Here is a 24,348-nt window from a genome sequence, read left to right as displayed (position 1 = left end):
TTCACTGTTTCTTTAAAGGCTTTGGTATATTAGCTCTTTCACAATGAAAGTCTTCTTCCTACATGCACATTGCTAGGTTAATTTATCCTTGCCAGTTATAAACAACCATAGGTAGATTTATTTCCAATATTACTTTTAGTGTCCTGTAATCCCCCTAGCCATTTGCTAAAGAAAGTTCAACTCTGATAGTCCCAAAGTTAATCCATGCTCCCAACAAAAAATTTGAATATTATTTCAGAGGCAGCTGAGAGCAATCTCCCCCCTGGCAGCAGCCCATGAAAAGTCCAGTGCTGTAAGCCATAAAAAGCAGGCTTTTCCGCCAAGACACCCATCACAGTAATGTTGCACTTTTGTACCAGCATGCTCATCATTTGGATATCTCCCCTTGAGCAAACCCGAGGAGCACACCCCAAAGGAAAAGATCCTTTTAATCCATTCAGTCTGGTTCCCCCCATCATCATACGCCAAGCAAAGAGTCAGCGGTGTGTGCTGACCTAAAAGCAAGTACAGAGACTTCCTCTTTGAGGTGCTGCTTTTTCCTACCCCCTCACCGGGGCGAGTTCTCTGGCTGAGGCTGATACAGAGCACACGGAGAACAACGGCGGGGGGGGGGGGGCGGCGGAAAAAAGCACAGCAACAGAGGATATCCAGATCTCCTGCCGAGATATCCAAAGGATGCTGAGAGGCATTAGGGAACAGCCTGAGGAAACTCCTCAGCCAGCCCCTCGGCGAATCTTCCAGGAGAGGCAGAGGATCACCGGTCTGCCTTTGTACTTCCAAGGTTACCTGTCTGTCCGGCACTCAAGATGCCAGGTAAGGCGCACAGTCCTGCAAAGTGGATGTGTTGAAATATTTCTTCCAAAATGTATTGCCGGGAGCTACAGATCTGTGGGGGAAAACGTTTCTCAGCACTGGCTGACACAAATGGTTGCACTGAAATAATGATACCTAGTTATTTCTGTTCATATTACTTTGGGGGAGGGGAACAGAATAAAATAAAGGTAACCATCAATATCTCCAGGATCCCATTATAATTTACTATTACCTACTGAAATGTGGATTGAGTTTGACCGATTTCATAGCTGCCACTACGGTGAAAAGCTAATGCCATATTTTTAATACCAAGAGCAAAGTTTGACATGGTTATATTGCTCTGACGCATCCTCATTTACTGGAGAACAGTATCCATCCTGAAGTCTTCAGTGACATGCCACCTGAAGTATATGTGAGATTCTCTACATCTTTTTTTTTTTCTTGTTAGTAAGGGCTGATGATTTAACATACACGGACTAACTGGGAAAATAAGAGTGATTTTTTTGACCCAAGATAACTATTTAAGACACAAATCTGTAAACGCCTACATGCCTGTGTATGTTCTAATAGCATGTGTGTTCAGAGCATGTCCCTAATCAAGCTGATTGCCCTTTTTTAGCACTTGATAACGACAATCCCTGTACTTAGGGTTACAAAGTCATTTTTACCCTACCTACACTGACATCTCTGTAGATGCAGAAGCACAGAGTAGAGAAAGTCACGAAGTGCTAAAGGTAGATATAATCAAAAGACCAAAATAGCATAGTGGCTCACAAACACAGGAACAACCAGGTACCACAGAAAACAGGAGCTCTGAGAAACAAAGAAGTAGACTAATAATCTTACTATTAATTCTTCTGCAGCACTAGAAATTATTCAATGCATTGCTTTGTTGTATCTAGCAGAAGAACACCTGCAAGTTTAATAAAGCTCCCTGTTACATTCCTTTATTTATATAAATGTAAATGTGTTTTATGTAAAACCTTTTTTTCCCCCTGAACAATCCCTCCTTCTGAAATTCAGTAACTACCATACTGGAATAACAAAAACAGGGCAGAGCAATAATATGCAGCCAATCTGAAGAGACTTATGTGGCACTGACAAGGTATATTATCACTTTTGAGAGACCAGACACCCAAGAGAAAAACATATTCATGGCTGTGAAACAGTAACAAGTGCTCCTGGGCAAATACCATTACGACATTTCCATAGAGCAGAAAGCCCATTTCGTAAGGTGCAGTTCAAAACTTCCCCATGACATCCAGCCCTATACCACAGCAAGCATTCACAGCCTTCATTAACTTGCCAGGGACAGATCATTTAACGAGGACATTTACCTTAACACAACAATGCAGTGCTCAGAGGTTGGGGTCCAGAGGCTGAACACTATAGAAATTTTGCACCAGTAATTTGACAGAAACCACCAGAAAGACTAGTTAGGAGCTAGCAAGGTAAAGAGCAAGGATCACCTGCAGGATACTCTAGGGAATGTTGCTCACCCCAATTTGTATGACCTATCAGACTTCACAAGTTATTTCTTTTCTCAATTTTTGTGACTGTGTTTTAAACCCCTGCCTCAAAAAAAAAAAACCAACCACCAACCCCCCCCCCACCCCCCAACAAAAAGAACAAAACAGGTAAGTAAACTGAAAACTAGAATGCAGTTTCTGTTTTACAGAAGTTGCCTTCCCAATTCAGTGTCCCATAACAGCTATAGTTCTCAGGGTATCAGGGGCACACGGAAACAGAAAAACCTTTCCCATCACTCTGGCATGACTGCATTAGGGAACAGTTAGAAGAGTCAGACAATCGTATTTACCTTGGCATGGTGTTGATTTACAAACACGACTACACATAATTTAAAGACTAAGCATGTAAAATAGCACTTCAAATGCAAGAAGTCCAGTTAATAGGTCAGACTACTGTCAAGCTCCATGATCTTCCCCCTATAGCAAGTGAACTGGCAGGATCAAAATTCAACACAAACAGGCACTTCAAGAGAACGGTGTTCCGAAGACTGGAGTCTTTACACATGTTCATCTCACACTATTTTCCACTTGTATGCCTTTTAGGGAGACCAAGATTTTAAAGTGGCATTTAAAATGTATTTTCCTTCCATTACATACCCCCTTTAAATTGTTTGACAAATTGCTGACAAATGTTTAAAACATTTAAATTAGTTAAAAGTAAAGTTTTCTAGTTCCACGCCAGATTAGGATACTAGAAAACAAAGTCTAGAGCCTATATATCTTTTTGCCTGTTGTCGTGGTTTAACCCCGGCCAGCAGCTAAGCACCATGCAGCAGCTGCCTCACGTCCCCCCCAGCTCCCACAGTGGGATGGGGAGGAGAATCAGGAAAGAAGGTAAAACTCGTGGGTTGAGATAAGAACAGTTTAATAACTAAAGTAAAATATAATACTAACAATAATAATAATGAAATAGAATAATAATAATTGTAATGAAAAGGAATATAACAAAAAAAGAAGGGGGGGGGAACCCAATAGTGATCCATAATGCAATTGCTCACCACCCGCTGACCGATGCCAGAGCCACAATCCACCCCTCCTGGCCAACTCCCCCGTTTATATACTGGGCATGACGTTCCATGGTATAGAATATCCCTTTGGCTAGTTCGGGTCAGCTGCCCTGGCTATGCTCCCTCCCAGCTTCTTGCCCACCTGCTTGCTGGCAGAGCATGGGAAACTGAAAAATCCTTGACTTAGGATAAGCGCTACTTAGCAACAACTAAAACATCAGTGTGTTATCAACATCATTCTCACACTAAATCCAAAACACAGCACTGTACCAGCTACTAAGAATAGAGTTAACACTGTCCCAGCTGAAACCAGGACACCTGTAAGGAATTATGTACTGAACTTTTTTGCATAAACTGCCTGCAAAATACATACTTGCTCTTTAACGATTTTTAAAATGCTGAAAACTAACATATGACGACACACGTTTTTTTCTTAGCAGTTCTTTCACTTTCAGCATTTTGTGGGAACTAAAAAGATTGTCTTCACAAACTGACACATCCTCCTTTCCAACAGGAATTTAGAGAGTATTGGACAGAACTCAGAGGAACTATGCTCTTCTTTTATGATGATAAGAAAGTCCCAACAGTGAGTAATGCGCTATCTTTGTAACTACCCATCTGATTAAGTGCATCAGTTATTTTCATCAAGTAATCATTATGTGCTCCAGACACCTCTCAGCACCCTTTCCTCTCTCATCTGCATAGTCCAAAAAAATAGTACTGGACATTGTAACAGAAAGGCTGAGATCAAAAAAAGCCAGAGTGAAATAAACTATAGCATATTAGTTTGCTTCATCAAAACAAAAAGGGAGTATTTTTTGGCACCTGAGCTACAAACATATCCACATTGCTCCGTAATTTTACCGAGTGCTTTTTCCTCAGCTGTGCACAAGGGTAAAATTATCGTGGTGTGTAACATGACTTTCCTTTATGCAGCTGAGGAAAAAGTGCTTGGTATTATTATGGTGTACTCTGGCTGAGGGTTTAGTTGGAGTCACAAAGCAAATACTCATGGAGGTCTTGTGGATTTAATCTGTTCGTGATTATGAGGATTAGGATGGGAAAAATCCAGAAGGTACACTGTTGGTGACAAGAGCTTCTGTAAGCAGAAGCAAAGGACTCAGCTTCGGCACATCTGTCAGTTAAACTTAACCCAAGTTCTAGCAAAAAAAAAGTTTCAATCTATTTTCTTCTAAACAAATTCCTTTTGAAAGCAGCTAGATTTTTGGTGAAAATTACAACTTGTGCTATTTCTCTTTTCCTCCCTCCTTAGTACTCACAGAAATTAGATATATCAGCTTTGATCTCAGCAACCAATGTTTATCCAGATGAAAATGGCTCTGCACAGTTCATCCTGATGCTGTCAAATGGGGAACTAGAACTGAAGGTAAAAAGAGGAAAGCTGTGATCTGTAAGCCACTTGGTACTTTACTGCGTCTCCCACAGATATTCAGGGCTCCATTTTGGTGTGGGAGTAGAGCTGCCTTCTTGACGTCTAAGCAGACAGCCTGCAGCCAGGCAGCACCAAAAGGCAGTCGGAGAGGGAGGCAGGGCAAAGGAACCTAACACCAGGGAAACTCCCTCTTGAGGCATTAGAAGTTTTTCTCAGGAGTATCTGGGAATATGAAATGAGCAAAGAATTGAACAAGAACATATACAAGAGAAACCAGAAATACCACGCTGACAGGCCCGCGTCACCTGTAAAACCAAGAAGGGGATAAAATATCTGACCTCCCCACCATTCAGTAGCCATACAGACTGTAGTGCTCAGGGACTATCTAGAAAGTTTGATACTTGAGATTCACCTATCTCCTTAGCATGGCCTTCTCCTTGGATCCATGTAACCTCCTTTTAGTCCAACAGAGCATAGATTTTTTTACCTTCCCACCTCTGTCCTCTCCCTCTAATCGAACATGAAGTACTGGGGAAGTGCAGGGTTTCAGGGTGTGATGTAGCTTAGCAGGGAGCTCATTTCCAGGCATGGTACTTCTAAAAGTGTGAGAGTTATTTGAGGCTGCCACATGACATATACTTTTTTTGTTGCTGTAGTTGTTCTTGCACCATCATTTTCTGTTCTCTCAGGCTAATGACTGTGAATGTGGGAAAGAATGGAAGGGTTTTATTCTCACCGTAACGAAGGTATGGAAGAGTTTTATATCTCACTTCATGTCAAAAGTGTCTATAAGGGAGTTTTGTCTTCATGCATGCCAGAAGTTGGCTTCCACAGGCACAAAGCCTCGCTTCTAAGGTGTCTGCACACACTAAACTGTTGAGGGTTTTTGTTGGTTGTTTTGGTTGGTTCCCCCCCCCCCCCCCCCCGAGAGCAAAATTCAGGCTGATTTAACCCCAGCTCATCTGCAATACACACTCTGCCATGGTATCTAGTCAGACACAGTTCCCAATCCACTGTCTGCTGTGCAGGAAGGAAAAGACTTCTAGCACAAGTCCATCCCCTGCAGCTGTGAAAAAGGGAGCCTGCCCTGAGAGAGACAACTCTCTAGGTCTTTATCATGGGATAAAGACATAACCAAAGAAGTGGCCAAACTGCACACCTGAGAACACCTTTCAGCCCTGTGTTTTATTCTACTATTCTTCTTAGCTAAATACACTTTGAAAACAGCAAGACCCTCTTTGATAATGACCAGTGGAAAAACAAATGAAGTTTGTTCACATGTGACTTTACATTGGCCTAGCTGAATCACTTAAAAAGCTGAGGATGGCCGAAATAGGTTAAATTACATTTACACAGCCTTTTGCAGTATAGCAACTGCAAAATATCATTGTAGATTCTTACATCATTCCCACTTCTGTCAATGCATATTTCTTCTAAATCAGGACACAGATATCCTTATTTCACTATTCTAACAAAAACACATGTGCAGCATTTTATTCAAAGCAGAGGCATATCCAAACCTTCCAGATTATCACAGCTATTTAAACCAAGCAGGTAAGAAAGATTTCTGCACGGCAGGTGCGCTCAGAGATTACCTATGATGCACACACAGAAATGATTGCTCACAATGTTTGTCCACTCTTTCATTTTCTTTTCAATTACACTGTTCATTTTCAGCTGTCAGTTCCACCAGATGAGTCATTACTACCTGGGCAACTTACAAGGATGCATGAAGTGCTAGAGAAGGAAAAGAAAAGAAGGATTATGCTTAACAACTGTTCCAGTGCATCCCTCAACAGACAAAGCCCTCCCAGCAGTACTATGCCAGCGTAAGCTCTGACTGAATTATGCGAATCCCAACCTGACTAAAGAGCCTTCCCTTCTTCTTTCAAAGTATTATTTCCATGCAGAGGTTCAAAACTCAGCTGTTGTACACGGGTTGTATAATATTCAATGAACAAAATCTACCTTAAGGCCTTTATGGAGATTTCCTAAGGGAAAGATTACTCTTGCAGCTTTCCTACAATGCCCTTTGTTGGCATTGTGAGTGCTTAAAGGCTGAGTGCTTAAACTTTTCAGAAAGCCATATGTTGGGCTCCTGTATCTGCCCTTCTGAGAAAATGCCGATTACCATTGAGAAATTCAAGGTAAGTCCAGGTTACTCTTCTCACATTCTTTCCAAGGGTTCAGAAGGCGTCATACCTGTATGAAAGCTTCACTTTCTGAGACGGCCAAAGCACTGCTGTCCTGAATTATGCTCCTATAGTAGCATTAATCAGCAAGAGTCCTTCAGATGTCATGCCTCTTGGCAGCCATGGCTAGTCACTCTGGATAAGCCTAGCATTGTGAAGAGGTGTTAGCCGGGTAGACCGTGTCTCTTCACACAGCTCAGAATGACGTGGCCTTGCCAGCATAACTTGCGTTCACGCTGTTTCTCTCCTCCCTTCTATGCAGGTGCTTCTATGCAGTATCTCGGCAAGAAGCAATAGAGATGTTAGAAAAGAACCCTTCATGTGGGAATCTGATCCTGCGTCCCAGCAACGACAGCAAGAACTACGCAATCACTATCCGACACGAGCTGGAGTAGGTTGATTCCACAATATATTATCCCATTCTTAACTGGTATGCACTGTGTTAAAAGCTGAATTCTTAATACCCAGAGTTGACATGTGAAACATACACCTTGCCTTCAGGCTATTTTGAGAAAGGAAAATGAGGCAGCAGGGGTGGGTCTGAGACCGATTTCTTGATTCTCTCCTCCTCCAAAGCCAGTTAGATTAAACAAAGAAGCAATAAAGATAAGCCAGCAAAAGCCCATTTCCTTGGGTACATGGGCTTCCCCTGTTTGGCATGAAACCCTACTCAGTTTAAGAACTCATCATGCAGAATGACAATGGAACAAGCTGTACCCCTTTGTAAAATGAATAACGAAAAATTAAAGAGGCAAGTATTTTCGAACAGTAACTTAGTCTAAAAACACACCACATTTCAACTGAATTGCCACATTTTATCTTTTGCACAGCTTCAGAACAAGAGGCATCTGAGACACCAGGAATGACATTTGCAATTCTCAGTGTTTCTAAACGAAAACAGGAAAAAACAAACCCTGCCACACACCTTCAATAAGCTCTGGGGATATTACAAAGCACACCCATTGCTCCTGCAAAGGAGTTTATAATGACAACCTTACATCAATAAGTATTTCATTTCGGGCAGCATACCAACTGTTGTTTTCTTTCAGTGCCCCACGCTTAAAGCACTATAAAGTGATGTCCAAAGGAACAAGTTACATTATCGAATTGGAAAGACAGGTAAGTGAGCAATTCCCTTGCTGAAGATTCTTAAGCAAGTGTAAGAAATATCACTTTGCAGAAAATTAGAAAAGATCTAGTAAATTCCTAACTATAATTTGTGAGTCGAAGTAAAGTATGCGGAGAGTTCACCTCTCTTGTTAGTCCAACTAACCTAATCTCAAAGAACAAGTTATCTTTTAAGAACTAGAAAAGTAGGGAAAAAACCCACATCAGCATCTTCTAACAAAAATAAAATCGAACCACTCACAAAACACCCAAGATTGCTTAATTTTTTTTTTCCACCAACTCAGGCTTCAGTACTAAGTCTGAAAACTGAGCTCTCATTGCAGCTAGAGGAAGTTCAAAATGCACTCCATGTAACTTTGAGAAATAAAATTAACTTAGCTGAAGTGTGAGCAAGGCTGTATGGACCCCGTTATTTGGTTTAAAACCATTTTCTTCCACTTTTCTTAAGACATGGCCTGAGAAGCATCCTATCGGTTTGAAAAAGCATCTGTTTTTAAACCATATGCTGAAAGAGCATCAGCAGTCATTGAAGAGCACAACAGTGCAAAGAGCGATCTCTCTTTTGGTTTATTTACTCATTTGATGGAAGGGAAGGAGTTATATGTTCAAGGGTCAAAACGTTACCATAGATTGCAGAGGACTATCCTAGACCTCACTGCATCCAAATGCTGGATGTAAATCCAGTATCAGTTGTTTGAGAAACATTGCTAGGGAACCTAGCTGCCATCATGTTTTTGAAAATGTATTCTCAACACACAGAGCATGTTTTGTTTGGTGGGTTGTTTTTTTGTTTGTTTGTTTGGGGGTTTTTTGGTTTTGGTGAAACAGGTGACACTCCCAAGCCTTCAGGATGTTGTCAATCACTTTGTGACCCAAACCCGAGGGAACCTGAAGCCGTTTGTCACACAGAAGCATGCTGCAGAGGACCCAGTGTTCTGAAAGCAAGCTGCTTGCTGAAGGCACACACAGGAACAGTCCTGCTAAAAGAGAGAGAAGCAGCACAGGAACTCCACACTATTGAAGATAAACAGAAAGCATTCCCCAAGCTACTCTTTCTCAATTTCCAGAACAGCTCTGTTGGCCCTAAACCAAGAATGTGATGCAGCTTCTCCCAGAGAAACTTCTGAGATGTGGGGAGGGCAAATAACTCCAATTCCTGTAGAACATAAAATGTGGAAAAGACAAGAGCGGGAAAGAGAGAACACATTGCCCCTACAAAATGCGATGGAAAAATATTGTATTGAAATCAGGCAGACAGTGTTTGTGGGCTCAATTCTGTCACTGGCTCACAGTGCAATAAACTGTTCATGTTAAAAACCCCATTTCTTGTCTACTCACTTGTAACAGTATCTGTGCCATTTATGACATCCAACAGAGACAGCAAGGATGTCTCACCTCTGCTGGGGCTTTGAGCACTGCCAGAGAGGTGCAATACAGACCAAAAAGCAGAAAATACAAGTCTGAGTAGCTTAAACTGGGGTTCCTCGTACTCTGCAAAGTCATGCAACCCTTACAGGACCTGGAACATCCCGAGTAAGGTGGCTGGGGCATTTCCCATGTTATGCAACTGAGGGAGGGCATAAATTCAAGCAAATTGAGACATCTCCTGCCCAGCTAAATGTTCCCACCCCTTCTACATGCCAGCAGGGGTGTTCATCAGACCCTGCCGTGAGCTACTTCAGGAAACTAAACAAAAATAAGTTAATGTCCCTGTTGGTTAAGCTCTCTGAACTACCTTCTCCATGGGCTGAGACAAGCCCCAGTGAGTGCACAAGGAGGACAAGACTGCACAGCTGGTAACAAGGGAAGGCAGCAGGCCACAAGAACCCTGCTGATCATACGAAACAGCTGTGGAACCCCACCAAGCCTTAGGCACAGCATTCATCTTCTTGGAAACTGGGGATCCAGCCTTCCAAACAAGCAACTTAAGTGATCAGCAGTAAGATCCAAGTTTAGTATTTTTAGCCTCTAAGTTCTGCCAGGCAGCTGGACTGAATAAACTGCTTACAGGATGGGTACCCACTGCTGAGCTACACTCCTTCATAGTTAGTGGAGATGACTAGCTCCAGAGCCTGGCTTTTTTCTTTAAAAAAAAAACCCCAACCAAATAAACCACACCTCTTCTCTGACAGTGGTGGGGGAGCATTCACACAGCTCAGCTGAAGACAGCTATGATCCAGCTACCGAAGCAGCTAGCACCTTCACTACACACACAGGGAGTGCTCTAGGTGGAGTTGCTCTTATTTCCAGACCAAGATTGATCATCATGTTCCTTTGATACCAGCTGGGAATCACAAATGAATTATTACTTGTTTCAAGGATTATGGAAGTCAGTCAAGACTTGGGAAGGTTATTTTAAAAGAATGCCCATGTGTTTCTAAATAATAGATTATGTGTGACCATCTGAAGGTGCACCCACTGTATTTCTAAAACTACAACATAACATGATACATTAGCAGTTTCTTTTCATGAAAATACTTAAGAACACTTTGTGAAGATGGTGCTGCTCAGTATGCATCAGGTTAGAGTTGCAGCTTTTCCTCAGTATGAAACTGAAACTTGTGTGTTGCTGTGAGAAGTGGGAACTTAATACTTCTTCATTGTATCTCACTTCTGCCATGCAAAATTATTCACTTACTAGCAAGACAGTTCTGCTGGTGTTATCAATGCTGTAACTCATGACACCTTTAAGGTTGAGCCTCAATAAGCTTCGTGCAGCATGGATAAACACCCATGCTAGGCACTTCATCAACCACACAAAAGATACCAAAAGACATGTTTACTAAAATAAACTCTCAAAAGCTATCTGGTCAAAACTTACCAACCTTTGGACAAAGGTTTTGATTACTGCACTGTGCTGCAGCAGAGTATGCTTTCTGTAATTGCAAAACAGGAGATAATTAACAGGGATGGATAAACCTTTCAAGCTAATAAGCCAGTTGCGTTTGGCTGAAATTCAGTTCCTTTCTTCAAACAACTGGCCTACAGCCACATTGTTTCAAAGACACAAGGAAAAATTAAGAACACGAACTTAGCTAAAGCCCTTACTTATGTTTAATACAAGTCAGACATATACAAACTCTCTGCCTAACTCAAATCCACACTACTTCAGGATGTGAGATGTCGTGATGAGGTGACAGGGTTTCTGCATTCACAGAGGCCCAGCTGGTACCAGAGTTGTTCTATGTTGTCACTATTCTTGAATAGCACTTTTTTTTTTTTTTTAAATAAACAGTAACATATTCACCATACAGAGGAAAAGGGTGGGGAAAAAAGCTGAAAACATGTACTTTTTACTCCTTGTAAAGGTAAAGTCCTAAGTCCATCAGTTCCGCCAAAACAGTCTTGTTAACAATAGCATGATCTTTACACAGAGTCCTCACTACTCCTAGCATTAAAGAAACATGGAGATTAACCACAGAGAACAGTTGAGCTGGGTGCTAAATGCCTCGTGTTTTGCATGCAAACATTCCTGCAACTATTAAGAACGTGAGAAATTAACAGAAAGCTAGTGTAAATATGAGCAGACTCTGTAAGAAAGCATTTGAGTGAGAAAGATCTTTAATACTGATATAAAACTTCATCTCTGCAAGTCAACTGCTCTTTCAAAGAATAACATTTTGAAGGAAAGCTATTCCAAGTGTTCCAGTGGAAAGATAGTTCTTCATTGCTGCAGGGAGATAGCTAGCTCTAGCTGCTCCACGGGAACAGAACATCAAATAGTCCTAGACACACACAAGCTTTCATTACAATTAAAAAAAAAAAAAAGAAAAAGAAAAAAGCAGTTCTCAAATTCCAGGTAGTGTTACAAGCCTCTGCACCGCTAGTGACAACGCTGGAGATCTGGAAGACCAGCACCCTGAAATTCACTTGCCCAGTTTAACTGAGCCCTTTTAGTGTGATCACGCTGAGCACCTGCTGAGACTTTTGATAAAAAGCAGCAACAGATTGAGAAATGGGCTGTATCAAATTCACACTGAATTGGCTCACTCCACTCTGCACAGCCTTCAATATAAATACATTCACTCTCCATATCAGCAATTCAGAAGGTTTTAAAACATGAAAAACAATTTTAATGAGCCACTTGACATGCACAGTTCTTCCATATAAAGTCCTCTTTAGGTTATTATTTGTGAGATTTTACCTAGGTTAACTTATATCCAGAAAATTTTAAAGGTCTGCTAATAAATATCTAGAGCCATTGTGCATTCAGTTTTTCCCATCGGCAACTGTTTAACTGAGCAGAACTCATCCACAGAACAGACATCCATCCAACAGATACATACCATAAGAGCAGTACAGAGATACAGCCACGTCTGTAAATTCTGGCCGCGATCCCTGCCAACCTCAACCTGGACTTTTTGGCAAGGGTCTCAAAGCTGTATGCGTTGTCATTAATAAAAGCCATTCCATTAATTATATCTGAAAAGTTACTTCAAACCCTGAGGACCGTCAGATGGCATTCTAGCAAAGTGCTGAGACTTTACTATTTTTATATGCTACTTACTTCGAAAGCATAAGCATGATGTTAACACCACACTAACCTACCAGAGTGTATTTACTCAAAGTTTCATTTGTTTCCCAGTCTCCAACTGTGAGAGGTGACAGTGCCTTCGACTTGACCTAAACCTTTAAGTGACCCTTAGCACTAATTAGTGATTTCAGTTAAGAGTTCAGATTCCAATACTGCGACAGTGAAATACATTTCAGTTATTCAGAAGTGGGAACTTACTGTCTGCTTGTGCCTTCTCTGCACTCTAAATGTAGTAATCTTTTCTCCTGTTTCAAAAAGTTTCTCTAAAAGAAGTTCTTAAAAAAAAAGAAATGTTAGGTAGTTTAAAAAGCAGTATTATTAATCTAGAAAATTATATCTATAAACTAGACTGACTGTAAAACTATATACACCTTCCAGAAGATATCCCGCATGTAAGACTAAATCCCAAATATTGGAATAATTGTGTTGATTCCAACTATTCAGTTCCATACATCTTGGTGTTCAAGTTCCCAGCCTAATAGCTGTTATTTGTGACTACAACTAAACGAGAAGGGAAAAAAGGAGAGGTAAAATTCCTGACCAATAATGTTCATTAAATGTGAAGATACGCCTAAAGCTTAATAAATTATGATAAAGGATAAATAGCTAAGTAGTCAATAGCTTTTGCAACAGCTGCAGGAGATAGTGTGCAATCACAATCTCTAAAGCTTAAACACTTTAAAAGGTTTTCCAGTTCATAGGTTTTTATTCTAACCTCACTTCACTCTATCATCACGGGAAGAAAAAAAAAGAACTACCAGCTCAACTATCCAGTGTTTAAATGATAGAGAAAATGTGGTGGTGTCACAGATGTTTCTGTAACACACCTTTGCCTCACCACAGCAGCAAAGCTAGTCCCTAATTATTTCTGATTAAGCAGATTCTTTATACTTAGATACCCTAGTAACTGACTGATGATGATAAAAACCTCAGCATTCAGTGCAACTCACACTTGTGCTGTGGACACGTCTACAGCATAACCATTCGCTATACGGAAAAGGTACCAAAAGGAGCAGCTGAGGAAACAGTGTTTGCTATAACAAACATCCAGAGCCATTTGCCTTTTCCTCCTTTCAAAGTCATCATTTGCTACAGTGTTTTTAATTTGGTGAGGGCAGAAAGGCTCAGCCACATCAAACATTTTCTCTTTCTTGAAGACAAAGTTTTATTGTTGAAAGTGTTAACTCAGCTCTCCAATAGGTTTCCACTTTCCCCATATTGCAGTATTCCCCAAAGAACAGTCTTAGCGCAGATAAATCAACAATTCCAGCTCTCTTGACTTCAGGAGTAGGTGTAAATTGTCACAGCTCCCAAGACCTGCCTCCCTATGTTTCCATGTTGAGACTGACATAAGATATCTGCTCTGACACACAGCATCACTAACTGTTCAGAAGAGACCACCACCAACACAATAAAGCAGTTCATCTGCTTTTTAAGTGGGAGTTTAAACCTTTTGGATGGATTAAATCTCATGTGTAGATGGCAAGAATGAAATTCATGTTTGAGAATTAAGTAACATGTGAAATGGATTTGAGATGTTCTTGGAACACGAGGAGCATCATAAAATGGCAGTTTCCCCATTTTTTGCACTCTTCTCTAAGCAGCGCCTAATTTGCACCTGGGGACCATTTGTTAGGTTCACCATTCTTCTTGCTTTCTTCAGCTCCCCACAATTTAATACAGATTTTGTCTTTAAGGTAAGGACTGTACTGGACATTCCATCTCATGGAGTGACCAATCCTCCTTTGAGCAAACAGGTTTGAAGAAAACAGGAGCAGATGAAAGATAAATCCAGTTTGTCTTCAGTGCAAAGCCACAGATTTTCACCATTTGTTTTAATTAAGGCTTCACCAAAAAGAAATATATAGTACCATCTTTAATAACCGAAAATTAGCACACTTCTTTCAGAACAAATGGTCCGGGAGTGACTTTTGTGTCTCTACCATCAATTGTCTTCCTGAACAAAGTAGTATCTCACTGGCGGCCCTGGCAAGTCTTCCTCTCCATCAGTCTCTGGAGCAAATGATACTGTCAAATCCACATATTTCTTATCAGCTGATGGTTTCACAAGCTTTTGCATCCTACAAGGCAATGAAGAACAGTTTGTTAACATACCAGAGGGAGGACTGGCAGTGGGAATTCAAAGCAAGACTAGGATGAATTTCACTGCCAGCAATGAAGCCCAACATACTGGAAACCAGATTAAAATGGAGAATAAGCTGCCTTTTAATTTTGATACAAAAGCTCTTCCTCCACCTGAGGTACAGCAAATGGTATTCCATTTTCTTGACAGACTTAGCCCATTAGTGAGCTATTACACTGTTCACTAATAAGTGCTCAGTACAAAAGAGAAAATGGCCAGTTTCGGATGGGATTCCTCACCAACGTAATTTCTCTTTGGCATCCTACTGAGGCACAAGGCAAAGTTAGCTTTCTGTGCAGGATTTTGGTCAATGAGGAGGAGTAAGTTCTTGGTCTACCAATAATGGCTGGTTTTAATACATTATTAGGGAGAACCACTCCAGTGCAGACACTAGATACAGAGTTCTGATGGAAAGTAATTCTATTGGAGTTAAGATTTTTTAAGTCCTTAAATTTTGAAGGCTAATAGCAATGAGGGGGGAAAACAGCCAGGATCTGGGGCTTCTCCCTTCATGACCACAATGTGAGTTTAAACTAGGTAAGCATGTCACGTCTTAATGCAACTTCCCCGCTTTGCTCTCCGCAGTTTCAAAAGCTACAGCTGTTGCTTGGAAGTTGCACAATAAAATACTGAAGTAGAAGGTCAATCAACCTCACTTTCATTACGTATCTTTGGATGTCTCAAAATTATTTTCTTGCCAACTTGGAGCACTAGTTCATGAGGCCAGCTCAAATGCTAGGAGGCTGGGGGAATACAGTCACTCATTTCGATTCCTCACAGGTCACTTAGAGAAGTATTTCCCTTCCGGCTATGCTTTAGCACGCAGGTCAAAAAGCTGCTTTTCCCAAAGTGCTTGTTCGCTTGCAAGAACACAAAGCATTAGCCTCTTTTCAGCAGAGATACTGAGATAATATTTGTATGAGGAAGCCACAAGCTACAGAGCAAGGCAGATAACTATGTCTCTAAAGCTTGCTTTTAAGGAGTATGCTACCAGTCAGTGTTGTAATTCTGAAATGAAGACAGAGTCTTGTAATGTTTGTCTTATTACAGTGAGAGAACAATTTTAAACACCTTAAGAAAAAACAAACACACAAGCAAGACCGGAGTTTGCTGTGCAAATATCTTATAAAGCTTTTGGGACTGTCTGTAACAGAACCCCAAGTTGCTGTAACCACGTGGAAAGCTTGAACCGATTCTCAGGGTAATAAGAAATCCTGATATTCACAAGGCGGCAGCTTCACACTATGCCTTTGACTTCACTACACACCCCACTCATTCAAAATGATTTATACAGCTGTAGGAGAAGGAATATAAACAACTATTTTGAGATAGGCTGTAAATACACATCTTAGTATGCCAGGCACTCTAAAGGCAGAACCAACTTCAAGGCTCTTCTCTCCCTGGAAGTTTCAAGTAGCTTGCCCATAACATATACTATTTTGCCTGACGTTACCTACTGGCAGACCTTTGGAACAGTACTGATCAATGCATCTACTTGATCTAGCAAAGCCTGTGAGCACTGACCAGCATACACTTCACAAGAGCTGTGAGGAACGAATTTTGAGCTAAAGAAGTTCAATCAACATATAAGGTAGAATTAACCTGGTGAGATCTGGCTGTTACTTTGCACAGGTCTGTCCATCAAAAACCAATGCCCTGCCCTCACACCCTCCCAAACTTCCAGTCTGTTACACCCCAATTTCCTGTCAGTGAGCGGCACTGCAAAGCCTTGTGAATGTCTTCATTTTTAAAAAGGGCTAAAGTGAGCTGGAATCTCAAGGAATTACTATGAACTGAACAGACTTCCAGAAATTTCAATCTGCAACCAATACATTAACTCCTTCCCAAATAAGTGTTCTCATTCTTTCAGAGCTAAGTTGCTAAATATCACCATTAGTTTTAAGCCAGTTTAAAAAGGTTCAATTAGTCTTGTTCTGCTTGAACCAAGGTACATTCTTACCCCCCAAAAAACCTTACTGTCAGACTTCTTTGGGTTTCTCATTCTGGCATTCATCACTTAGAGCAGCATTTTGCAAGTCTCCTGTCCTCACCACAGAAGTTAATTCACTTTCTCTTTTCTTTTTTTTCCAAAAGGAAGAAATTATCTTGTCTGTTTCCCAAATATTAATGACTAGCAACCACTTTGAGAGAAAACACTGCTGTCAGACAGACATCCTTATGATGCAACCAGTGAACATAGTTTGTACGTGCACTCTCATCCCTCAATCCATTTTCCAGTTATACTTACGTCAGCTTTAATCGTTTAATATGACCTGGCATCACAGGAACATACAGCATTTTGACTCCCTGTACAACCATAGTTGGTTCAATTCCATATTTCTCCTGGAATTCACAAATTAACACTTATTAAAGGACTAGGACAGCTGCACAAGCCAGCAGTTACTACTACTGCTAATACTACAACTAATTATTCAAAACCATAGGATCCCAACCAGAAAACTTGCTAATTTATGGATGTTGACAGAAGTTTTATTAAGATACATTTGAGCCAATCGAATTAACAAAGAATTTCAAAATAGGCTTGGACACATTTAGAGACATTCCAATTGACATTAATTCTTTCTAGAATTACTCTGGTTTGAACAATAACTTGATAGAAGAAAAAAAAAAAAACTAAAACAAAACCAAAAAAACCCAAACCAACAACCCAAAACAAGAAAAGCCTTTCCTCTCATCTTGTATTAACCCAGTACAGTAGATAACTTACTCTAACAGCATTTATAAAGTCCAACAGAGTAAAATCCTCTTTCCCATAAATTGTCCACCTGTCCCAGATTGTAAATGATATCCCATTTCTGTTTTAAAAAGAGAAAGATTGTTTGTTACTTTAGAACGTGAACTCAGGCACTTCCTTTAAACATGTACTGAAGAACTGCTATGTCTTCTAGCGACTCGCTGTTTTATCTTGAGCAAAAATCTCTTCCCTCTCTGCTGCCATTTCTCCAGCCCTTTGACCTGGCTAAGCACAAGACACAGTAAGAACTCTGAGTAAACGTGGTATCTGGCAATGAAGTTACTGAGTTTTCAGACCTACTGAAAAATAGCTCTTGTATTGACTAAGATGCAGAAGTGTGTCCAGTCTGTGCAGACAGGATGTTTATTAATAACCATGCTGCACATCTAACTCATCTAGATTTTTAAAGCCTCACTAGCAACAGCTTCCACTGAAAACAAAACTAAGCCCTTAAAACCACTATTTTTTAAATCAGGACAGAAGAGCATGTGCTGCATTTTCTAAACATGAAGTTCTTGAGCAATGCATTATGGGACACCCTTGGCGGTACTAAGAATATCACTTACACCTTCAGCAGTACGTTGTAAATGGATAATAGAGTTTGATAGCAAGCACTAAGTGATTCATGATCTTCCAAGTTTAAAGAACAACAAAAAAACCTTGAATATCTATAACGTTTAATTGGAGCGTGACCACGAACTGTGGTTTCATCATAGTTCTGCTATGCGAGCACATAAGGCCTTAATCCGGTTATCTGGATTTAGTAACTGTACAAACTTCACACTTGTTGTAATGGCTCACCAAGTTCTAAACATCAATTACCAGGTTTCCAGATACCACCCTTCTGCCATTGTCCTTCCTACCTGATTTCTGTTCTTCTTACTTCAGCAGTTTCTGTAAAGACCATTATGGGAATGGCTAGGTTCAGAAAACAGTTCTTGTATGCATCAGCTGGGTAGCCACCCACAACTTTGATGAGTTCCAGTGCAACCTGCAGTAAATAAGAACCCCATACTTCTATGAGACCAAACACAGGTTTCAGGTACTGTGTTATCAACACTAGTTTAGTTAAGAGGCCAGCAACTGCAGAGTAAGTTGTTAATGAGATCAGCCTTTGTCCAATCAGCAGAGTAAATCACATCTGGAAATGCAACCCAATATGCCACAGAAATAAATTCTGTTGCTGCTAATGGAAATATTTAAAACATTCAAAAGTGTTCCTAATGTATGACTCTTCCAAATTGTTTAATTCAAGACACCTCCACAAAGCATGCAGTTGTGCTGAGGTGCATGGATGTGAACTACTACAGAACAGATCCTTTCCACTCTTGGCAGTGGCACTCTGATGGAAGTTAGTACTAATTGCAGAAAACAAACCAAAATGCTGATCTCCAACTCCTCTTTCTGGTCAGCAAATCAGAAATAAAAGCACCAAGGGCCTACCACATCTAGAACCAAGAGTGACCTTTTGTATTGGTACATGAGAAAAAAAAGATTTTTAAGTTTGAAATAAAGCCATTTCTTTAATGAGGCTCTGTCAGGGTAGTATTAATCAATACCCAGACAACAGTGGGTTTAGGCAAGGAACAGTAAGAGAAAGAAATATGCATTTTAAGCATTTTAAAAAGCATACTCACCAGCCCTGATACTGCAGCAGTAGCTGTTGCAATTGCAGGAATAATCTTTCCAGCAATGCGCTTTGTTTTGAACCGATCTGCTGGTTCGATATTGTACATCTTGGCTCGCAAGTTTGATGCTGCTGTTATGAAATCTATATGCCCATTACTATCGTCATCTTTTTCAAAGGAGATGGGCTTCATTTGCAAGTCATCTGCTCATGAAAAAAAAAAAGAGCAAAAATTACTATTAGAAAACTGAAGATGTCCTAAACATAAGTTATAGGGAACTAGAACCTTAACAAATTAAAAATTTCACAGTCTGGAGCTTGGTGCCTTACTTACAACTTGTTTTCCCATGCTAGAAGCAGAAATGCCCCTATCAATACCAGTTGTTAACAGTGAGTAATGAAAGAAATATCAACAGAGCTCCATAATTTTATTTTCCTTGCAACACCAGGAATAGATTTTGGACAGTCCTGTGGATGTTTCTGATACACCCCACCTCGCTATAGCTCCATCCTGTGAGAATTCCCTCTGTAAGCTTTGTTTATCTGTAACCATTTCACTATGGACTCAGTAGCATGGGAGACAGAGGTTAGGGTTGACACTCCATGGGATGGGTTAGAGCTAAGCTAATCTTTCTCCCCTGTGTTCACAGGCTAAAAATGCATGCATATAGTTGTTGCCCAATGACCTCTTCATGTGGCCAGGCACAAAAATGGGATTCAAGCATCCTCATTTTAACTATCTAGAAGATGCTGAAGACAACACTAACAGCTTCACAATTTAGGAGAATTTCAGACTGATTCCTCTAAGTAGTAACTCTCAACCTGCTCATACCAGAATCACTTTCAGTCCATCTGGGATCTAGCCAGCACCCTTTCCCTCCTTAGAGTTCAATTCCCTGCTGCCTGCTCACTGTCATCAGGGTTTCACTTACATGCAAGCATAACAGAGAAACCCAAAACTTGCAGGAATCTCAGAAATAAAGAAGCATAGGGTAATGTCAAGCAATAAGGACAGTTATCTGCATGGCACTTCAGAAAGCTTTAGATATCAGCTATCTGCTTCTTGCAGAATTACAGAAGTGCTTTATCCAGAGACCTGAATGTCATACTACTGGCAGTGCAATTGCAAGATGTTACTAAGCTATGAAGCTAGTTTGCGCTACTCACTTTCCAGAGCTTCATTGGATAGTATAGACTTCTCCAGCTGGAAAATTGCATTTCTTTCATCCTCACTGCTGACTGGAATATGATCTGGTTTTCTTGCAGTTTCATCAGTCTGTACAACCTGCAAGTGTGCACAGTGCTTGAGTAATAAAATACATGAACTTTGTACAACACAAGTGTGAAGTGTACTAGCTTTCCTGTCTTCAGTGCAGTCTTTCCTCCCCAGTTCAAGAGACACAGACTTACTGGAGCAAGTCCAGCCAAGGGCCACAAAGATCATTAAAGGATTAGAGCATCTCTCATACAAGGAGAAGCTGAGAGAGCTGGGACGGTTCAGCCTGGAGAAGAGAAGGCTCAGTGGGATCTTACCAATGTGTATAAGTATCTGATGCGGGGAAAGTACAGAAGGCAGAGCCAGACTCTTTTCAGTGGTGCCCAGTGACAGAACAAGGGGGTATGGGCACAAATTGAAGCACATAAAATTCCATAAGAAACATACAAAAATACTTTAAAGAAAAAACAAACAAAAAAACCCAACCAAAACTGTGAGGATGGTTGAACACTGGCACAGGTAGCAGAGAGAGGCTGTGAAGCCTCCATCCTCAGAGATATTCAAAACCCAATGGGACACAGTCCTTGATGACCTGCCCTAGCTGCCCCTGCTTGAGCAAGGGGATTGGACCAGGCGGTCTCCAGAGGTCCCTTCGAACCTCAACCATTCTGTGATTCAGAGTCAATACATTGGTCTCGTCTCACAAGGCAAGCATTCATGAGACAAGTGTTAACACTGGGCAAGACAATATGAAAACACCCTGGAATATTTGCTAATTTTAAATTATGACAAATGCTAGCCACTGCACAATAATGCTTTTTTTTAATAAAAGCTGTTTTGAAGTTAACACTTCAAAAATAAACATAAAAGTAATGACAATTCCTTTATATTACCTAGAATTGCACTAGTCTTGGATAGCTTTAAAGTTGCTTATGAGTAAAATTTTACTACTTTTATTAAAATAGTATAGACTCATCTAAACTTAAAAAAGCTTGCAGACTTAAAATCACACTCACGCATGGAAAACGATGCTACAAAAAATCATTTGCAAAAGGCAAAAAACCCCCACATCCTGTATTTAGCATCTGGTACATAGATACCTTAGCTATACCAAGTTAAAAGCAGTCCTGTATGCCACACTCTTGTTTCCCCAAAACACATTTTAATTTGTGTTTATTTCTCATCAGCATCAATGCAAGAAGTAGCTGGAGATGTGGGACACCGCTTGTGGATTTTTTTTTTTTCTTTAAACTAAATATCACACTTACTTTGTTTGAAGGTCTGAACTCTGGTACCTTCACAGCTGAAATAATCTTCAAAATAGTTTCCTCTGACAAATCCTGTTATGGTTTTGAAGAAAAACAATTTAAATTCACATTAACTCAGAAAGGCTCCCACAAAAAGACTGCATATCCAGCAGCATTTCAAAGAATACCAAAACCAAAAAATCCCACAAATACTCAATGGTGTTTCAGTGAAACGTCATCATTGACACACCCAGTGACATTTCAGTTGCCACAGTGAACTAGAGTGGTGTGAAGTGCCTAGCACTTGAAAACTGAACTGAAGTGTAAACATGACTTACAGGAAGGATCTAATTAGAAAAGAAAAAGGGTAACAAGAAAAACAATGGATAAGCAACAGGCTGTTAAGTAGTGAAAAATAAAACTCCCAGACCATAGCTGAGACACTTAATTAAAAAAATGCCTTAAAGAGATCTTCTTTTCAGTTCAGTTATTATATTGCACAGGAAACAGGCCCATCAAAATAAGAATTCCCAAGTTCAGTGCTTCCTGAAAATACCCAATACACTACTCATGTCCTCTCTAGGTTAGAGATGTAAATAAAGAAGACTAAATGTAAGCAGTTCCTCAACAGCCAGTGCTGAAGGATAGATTACTTTAAGAATCACTTTAATCAGTTCTTGGAAAGAATTGGCAACTGGACATTGGGCCAAAACTGAATACGTACATCCAAGTTATGCAATGGGAACACTGTTACAGGATGGATTACCTTTTCTGTGAAAGGAACACAGTACACTGTTGCGAAGAGTTTTGCTGCGCTCACAATGAATCCATAGTGCCTGAAGAAAAGAGGAAGAAGATTATTTTTGGTTGGTTTTTACTTCAGTTGCCCAAAGGTTTGCCATCATATTCAAAGAGGTCTTGAAAACACACACAGAGAAACAGAACTTCCACCCTTCAGCGCACACAGTATATAAGAGATGACAGATTTTGAGAGACTCAGAAGTCCTCCCCAAAACTAAGCAAACTTTGATGAGTGAAGTTATTTAATGAAAGCCGTATTTGCTTAACCTCTGCACTCAAGAAAACAACTGCAAATGCTCACATGACATCAATACAATAATAAAAAACTTCACCTCAGAAACACTTTGATATTTGCCATGATCTCAGTTTTCACCCAAACTAAAAATGGCGATCCAGACAGTTTCTCAAAGCAAGTGTAGGTATACAGCAGATAAAGGCTTTTCAATCTGTCAACCACATCAATTTTTTAAATTATCTGTAATACCCAAGCCATCTACATCAGACCCAAATTGTAATGATGAAGAAAAGGGGTCCCACTATTAGGTCATTTTAGGTAGTCATTTTAATTTAGCACATCCTGCATTTCATGATGTGGGCCAATGGGGGCAGAGGGGTATGACAGCAACAACTCAGTAATTCCGTAGTCACACAATAAATGAAATGGGTTGTTCTAAGCCATTTCACATTAGATGTTGTCAGAACTTCCCACAGCACCCTCCAATCCCATGTCAGTGAAAGTTAAATTACCTGCAGTGAAAGTATCAGACAGCTTACCAAGTCTGCCACAGCGTAAGACTATGCACTAGTACCTATCAAGTACCAGTCCAACTTCAAATGCTATAAAGCGATTGCCTTGCACTTTCTGCTGTAGGGTGAGTTTTATAGGATGCTATAAAACATATCAGTGGCAGTACCATACTTACAAAGGATCATTAAATTCAAACTTCACTGGGAAAGGTGGCCTCTTTGGTGATTGCCAAAACAAACCTGGTAAGAAGACAGACTTAAGATGAAATCCTAAGGAATCAGGAACAACAACACATGACATATGCCATGAATTCACAACAGACAAAGGGGCATTTGTACTTACTTCCGTCTTTTAATCGTGTATCAAGGGGAAATGAATGAAGAAGCTGAAGAGCCTAGAGGAAAAGCCAGAGTTAGCTTCAGTGATTTGTCATATACAGATTGACATGACCACACTAAACCAAGCCTTCTTTTTAGTAATGATGGGAAATCTTGACACAGCTTTTAAGACACTCCAATACATAGCTGAAGTAATTTAAAAAGTTAAGGAAATCTAAGGCGCCTGTGTCAAGATGGAGAGCTTAAAGACACAAGTACTACTAGACAGAGTGACTTGCCAATTGATTCACAGGACAAAGATGACAATGTCACTTCATCTGTCCAAAGTCCAAGCAAGACACTTAATCCCACAAGAAAAGCATTCCTCCCACCCTGTTGTCACTTTAGCATTCTTGCACACCGATTCACAATTGGGAATGCAATGTTTTCTCAATGTGACAACTACCACCAGGGCTTCCATACGCACAGATATGATATGTTCATTAATATACAACATCACGATCACATCTTTGCTACAAAATTACACACAGACACTTTAAGCAACACTGTGGACCAGATTCTCAGAATGACTGGCTCTTATTTCAGCCAACCTTTCTGTGACATCTTTGAGAAAATCAGGGATATGAAGATGAGTTCAGTAACAAAAGTTTAGGTGGGGAAACAAAAAGCCACTGTCCTTTAGTAAAAGACATCTGATAATCCTGCTGCTCTGGAAAAGCACAATACCTAGTCAGCTGGAAAAATGGCAAGAAAACTGCAAGGAGACTACTGAACAGAGCCACTAGGAGTGAGTTAATAAATCAGACTTAAAAGCAGTACAGTAGAAAGACGAAGGGATGCAGCATTTTTACATTTCAAGTACAGTTTGTTATTTATG

The 24,348-nt window shown here is 40.3% G+C and overlaps 2 protein-coding genes across 2 annotated transcripts in view; one reads left to right on the top strand and one right to left on the bottom strand.

Annotated features, from left to right (window-relative positions):
* The first annotated feature begins 675 nt into the window (after positions 1–675).
* Positions 676–9,001, top strand: STAP1 (signal transducing adaptor family member 1). Its single transcript, XM_050896408.1, has 8 exons — positions 676–813; positions 3,864–3,935; positions 4,623–4,736; positions 5,432–5,488; positions 6,420–6,571; positions 7,197–7,325; positions 7,984–8,053; positions 8,891–9,001. The coding sequence occupies exons 1-8, from the start codon at positions 676–678 to the stop codon at positions 8,999–9,001; spliced, it is 843 nt and encodes a 280-aa protein (XP_050752365.1).
* A 2,632-nt stretch (positions 9,002–11,633) lies between these two features.
* Positions 11,634–24,348, bottom strand: part of UBA6 (ubiquitin like modifier activating enzyme 6) — a 34,922-nt gene continuing 22,207 nt past the window's right edge. The window contains exons 25-34 of the mRNA XM_050895989.1: positions 23,476–23,527; positions 23,309–23,372; positions 22,351–22,420; positions 21,606–21,677; positions 20,289–20,406; positions 19,132–19,325; positions 18,358–18,485; positions 17,468–17,555; positions 16,988–17,082; positions 11,634–14,677 (exon numbers count right to left, since the gene is read on the bottom strand). Coding sequence (XP_050751946.1) covers positions 14,542–14,677; positions 16,988–17,082; positions 17,468–17,555; positions 18,358–18,485; positions 19,132–19,325; positions 20,289–20,406; positions 21,606–21,677; positions 22,351–22,420; positions 23,309–23,372; positions 23,476–23,527 — 1,017 coding nt within the window. The 3' untranslated portion in view covers positions 11,634–14,541. The remainder of the gene's footprint in view (positions 14,678–16,987; positions 17,083–17,467; positions 17,556–18,357; positions 18,486–19,131; positions 19,326–20,288; positions 20,407–21,605; positions 21,678–22,350; positions 22,421–23,308; positions 23,373–23,475; positions 23,528–24,348) is intronic.

The sequence above is a fragment of the Gymnogyps californianus genome, chromosome 4 (assembly GCF_018139145.2).
Source record: "Gymnogyps californianus isolate 813 chromosome 4, ASM1813914v2, whole genome shotgun sequence".
Classification (NCBI taxonomy): domain Eukaryota; kingdom Metazoa; phylum Chordata; class Aves; order Accipitriformes; family Cathartidae; genus Gymnogyps; species Gymnogyps californianus.
The sequence above is the reverse complement of the archived record's forward strand: the minus strand, read 5'-3'. Positions and strand labels throughout refer to the sequence as shown.